Genomic DNA, 3619 nt, shown 5'->3' on the forward strand with positions numbered 1-3619 from the left:
ACAAAGAAGAGAAAACTTCGTTGTCAGGGACAAATGATTCTGTCTCAGATGCAACATTGCCGTGAGGTTGACAATAATCAAAGCTGTTTGCAACACCAAGATTGACGAATCCACTGCCACTAAAGGCAAGCCTTGGTATGCCAAGCTCAATGGCAACATCAACAGTCCATGGACAGTGACAATCAGAGGCAATGCAAGATCATTTTAACCTGTGGTTGCAGCAACTCTATTCCATGAAATAATTTTAAAGCCATTTTCGGGGCCCCTGTGGAGGATAAATTTTCGCAGCTTTCAGGCAAACCAGCTTTTTTAACAGATTGAGTAGCACGGCAATCTGTATGATCAGCACGGATGTTCACAGCATAAACCATATTTTCGCTCCTTTAACTTCCAAATGTTTCATAATATAATTTAAAATTTCTCAATATCTACCTTTTAATTTTGCAAAAAATTCCAACTTTTAATACCAATTCTAGATACCTGAGGCTATTTTATGCAAATAAGGTATTTTGGTGCACAGTTTATTATCTTGAAATAGAAGAAATAGAGACACTAAGATAATGAGAAAAAAATATATTTGGTTGAATAAACTTAATAGAAATATGAAATAAATCTTTAGGACAGATTTAGAAGGGATTTATGTACTTTTAAAATAAAATAAAAAAAAAACAAGTGTAATATATCTCAATTATTTTCATCCTTTCTATCATTTTTAGCAATTGAACAGTCTCCCGAGAAAGTAATGAATGTTGCCATGAAGATTCTACATCGAAGAATCGCCGTTTTAAAAAATAATAATTATAAAAATTCTCTTATAATTTTATTTGAATTTTACTTTCACTCTGTACTTTTATAAATTATACTTTTTATCCTATAATTTATATATTTAGTAACAATTTACATCTTTAATAATGGATTTATTTTGAAGTTTTTAATTTAATTCTGGATATAAAACATAATTTATAAGAATGCCAAAAAACAAGTGAAATTTAAATCAAATTATAGAAGTTTTTGTAATTATTCTTAATAATAATTAATGTCCAAAACTCGCCTGACAAAATTGTGGGCTTTTTTAAATTTGGTAGAGAGGCCCACTGCTGATCAATCGTCCCAAAAGTCAAAACTAATTTCATTTTAATTGCAAGCTGTGAATGAGGTGTCGGTCATTTGGTCTCTTCCAAGTCAGAGTAAAAAACACTCCAAGTCATCCATCATCCAGCAAACAAGGTAGTCTCTGCAGAGAGATAGAGAGTGAGAGATCATGTCAGGAGGAGGCATAGCTCGTGGTCGTCTTGCTGAAGAGAGAAAGTCATGGCGTAAGAATCATCCCCACGTATGTTCTCTTTTCTTCCATTTTTGCCCCTCTTTAACATCTATCTATCCATCTATCTTATCTTCTGTTGGGTCTTATTTTTGTGAATTTTCGGTTAAGGGTTTTGTGGCTAAGCCTGATAATGCACAAGATGGTTCTCTTGATTTGATGGTGTGGAAGTGCATCATACCTGGAAAACCCGGGGTTTGTAATTTTCTCTAGCCCTCTCTCTGGCTTTTTTTTTTTTAATTATTATTATAGATTTACACGGTTTTATTTCTGATTTTCATCAACTGGTATGATTTATTTTATTTTTTACTGTAATTAGTCTTGATTAGCGAAAGGGTAGTTGAGATTGGTGGGATAATATAGGAGTAATGACCTTGGATAATAAAAAAAAGTTGAAGTCAACGTATTATTTGGTAGGTGGAAGGCTTATGTAGGAAATTTGTTTTTGTTGTTGCCCGAATAAATAAATTCTTTAGGATGTCTTTGGGTTTGAAAGAAGTGTTTTCTTGCTCTGGTTCTATAGGAGTATCTCTTACTCGATTTTTGTTTTGTTTTTGGTTTACGGGAAGGGGTTTCTTCATATGGGATGGGAGTTGCAATGCCTTGATGGTCCTTTTTGTATCCCTTCTCATTCCTTTCAAGGCTCCAAGCCAGAGCCGCTAAACTCAGAGCTTAGAAATGCCATTCATGTCAGCGTCCCTTTTGGTAATGGACTGTTCTATGCAGCTTAAGGCCACTGTACTTTTTAGTATATACTACAAGTTTGAAAAATGAATCCTAATATGCCACATTAGAAGTTGATCCTTTTAAACTATTTTCGAGATCCTCAAAGATTGAGATGTTGTATAGGATTGGAAAATATGTAAGGACCTAAGAAGTGGGAGAGATGTTTTGATGTGATAGATCTTTTATTGTGTAGATCAATTGGCATTGTTATTCTTTATGAGAAGACCTGAGTCGATATTTCTATTTTAACCCTTTTAAGTTGCATTTGGTGCTCATTTGATTTATCTGCCGTTTGATATGCATCATTGTTGACCTCTTTACATTATCTTTCCACCCCCTCCTACAAAGAAAGAAAGAGCCGTTTCTAGCTTCTAGGTTATCAGGAAATGCATATTCATAAAAGTCAGCATTACATGCTGTTTGCTCAACGATCTCATCTGAATTTTCATGTCCTTAATGTGCACAGACAGATTGGGAGGGTGGCTTCTTCCCCCTCACGCTTCATTTCAGTGAGGACTACCCAAGCAAACCTCCAAAGTGCAAGTTCCCCCAAGGTTTCTTCCACCCTAATGTCTACCCTTCAGGAACTGTGTGCTTATCTATCCTCAATGAGGACTATGTAAGTAGGCTCACTCTTTCATATGTGACATATTATGTAGCACAGAGTTTCTAAACACTGAAATCTTTTTCTAGGGCTGGAGACCAGCCATTACTGTGAAGCAAATTTTAGTTGGCATTCAGGATTTGCTTGATCAACCAAATCCTTCTGATCCTGCGCAAACTGATGGCTACCAGCTTTTTGTCCAGGTTTTTTTTATCTCAGCATCTCAACCATCAGCTTTGATTTGATTGGTTTTGTATTGAATTTCTATTTTAAGCAACATGACCGTGACTTTGCAGGACCCGACTGAGTACAGGAGGACGGAGCGCCAACAAGCCAAGCAATATCCACCCACGATCTGATGCAATGGTTGCTTCACTATGTCTGCAACATATTAATTAGATTCCGTCATATATGTCCAAACCTCGTTTAAGTAACAGAGTGAGTTAGTGTTGCTACTTGACTGCGAGTTAATTGTCAATTGCAGATATGCTTCCCCTTTCTGTACCGGAGGGTGCTTTTTTAGTCATGCTTTGCTACATGTTCCTGCATTCATGACAACTTTTGGATATAAAACCTATCTTGATTGCCCATTAAGATTGTTATTTATATCCCAGCGAAGCTCTGGCAAACCTTGACTGATACTGCTGAAATTGGTTAAAGCAAGTGTAAGCTTTTGAACAGCTTTATCATATATTATGTTATATATGAGTGTGTACGATCTAATCTACGCACTCCTTGTTTTTAACCTGTGTTTTTATGTGCTTAAAGGCGCAAGCATGCTATAACACTAAATAAAGCGTACTGCTGTTTGGGTTGGATTTTAGAGTAGGTGCTTGCGAGGCTAGTAAGGAAAATCTTCCGCATTCTGCGTGGCCTGCAGGGATGTTCACGGTGTAAGCTATATTTACGTTCCTTCAACTTACAGATGTTTCATTTCAGTCCTTGTAATACAACTTAAAAATTTTCAA

At 36.0% G+C, this 3619-nt stretch overlaps 1 protein-coding gene across 1 annotated transcript; it reads left to right on the plus strand.

Moving 5' to 3' along the window:
• The first annotated feature begins 1146 nt into the window (after positions 1 to 1146).
• On the plus strand, positions 1147 to 3396 carry LOC105129211 (SUMO-conjugating enzyme SCE1-like). The gene is made up of 5 exons (XM_011031187.1): positions 1147 to 1333; positions 1433 to 1516; positions 2514 to 2666; positions 2741 to 2854; positions 2948 to 3396. Exons 1-5 carry the CDS (start codon positions 1262 to 1264, stop codon positions 3008 to 3010), a joined length of 486 nt encoding a protein of 161 aa, XP_011029489.1. The 5' UTR covers positions 1147 to 1261; the 3' UTR covers positions 3011 to 3396.
• The last annotated feature ends 223 nt before the right edge of the window (positions 3397 to 3619 follow it).

This window comes from Populus euphratica, unplaced genomic scaffold (genome assembly GCF_000495115.2).
Source record: "Populus euphratica unplaced genomic scaffold, PopEup_1.0 scaffold2.1, whole genome shotgun sequence".
Classification (NCBI taxonomy): Eukaryota; Viridiplantae; Streptophyta; class Magnoliopsida; order Malpighiales; family Salicaceae; genus Populus; species Populus euphratica.

Bases quoted from the DNA above. Each gene is read 5' to 3' on its own strand.
- LOC105129211 (XM_011031187.1), top strand. From the start codon at position 1,262: ATGTCAGGAGGAGGCATAGCTCGTGGTCGTCTTGCTGAAGAGAGAAAG. The intron at 1,517-2,513 runs GTTTGTAATTTT...TAATGTGCACAG, and splicing joins TCATACCTGGAAAACCCGGG to ACAGATTGGGAGGGTGGCTT. The intron at 2,667-2,740 runs GTAAGTAGGCTC...ATCTTTTTCTAG, and splicing joins CTATCCTCAATGAGGACTAT to GGCTGGAGACCAGCCATTAC.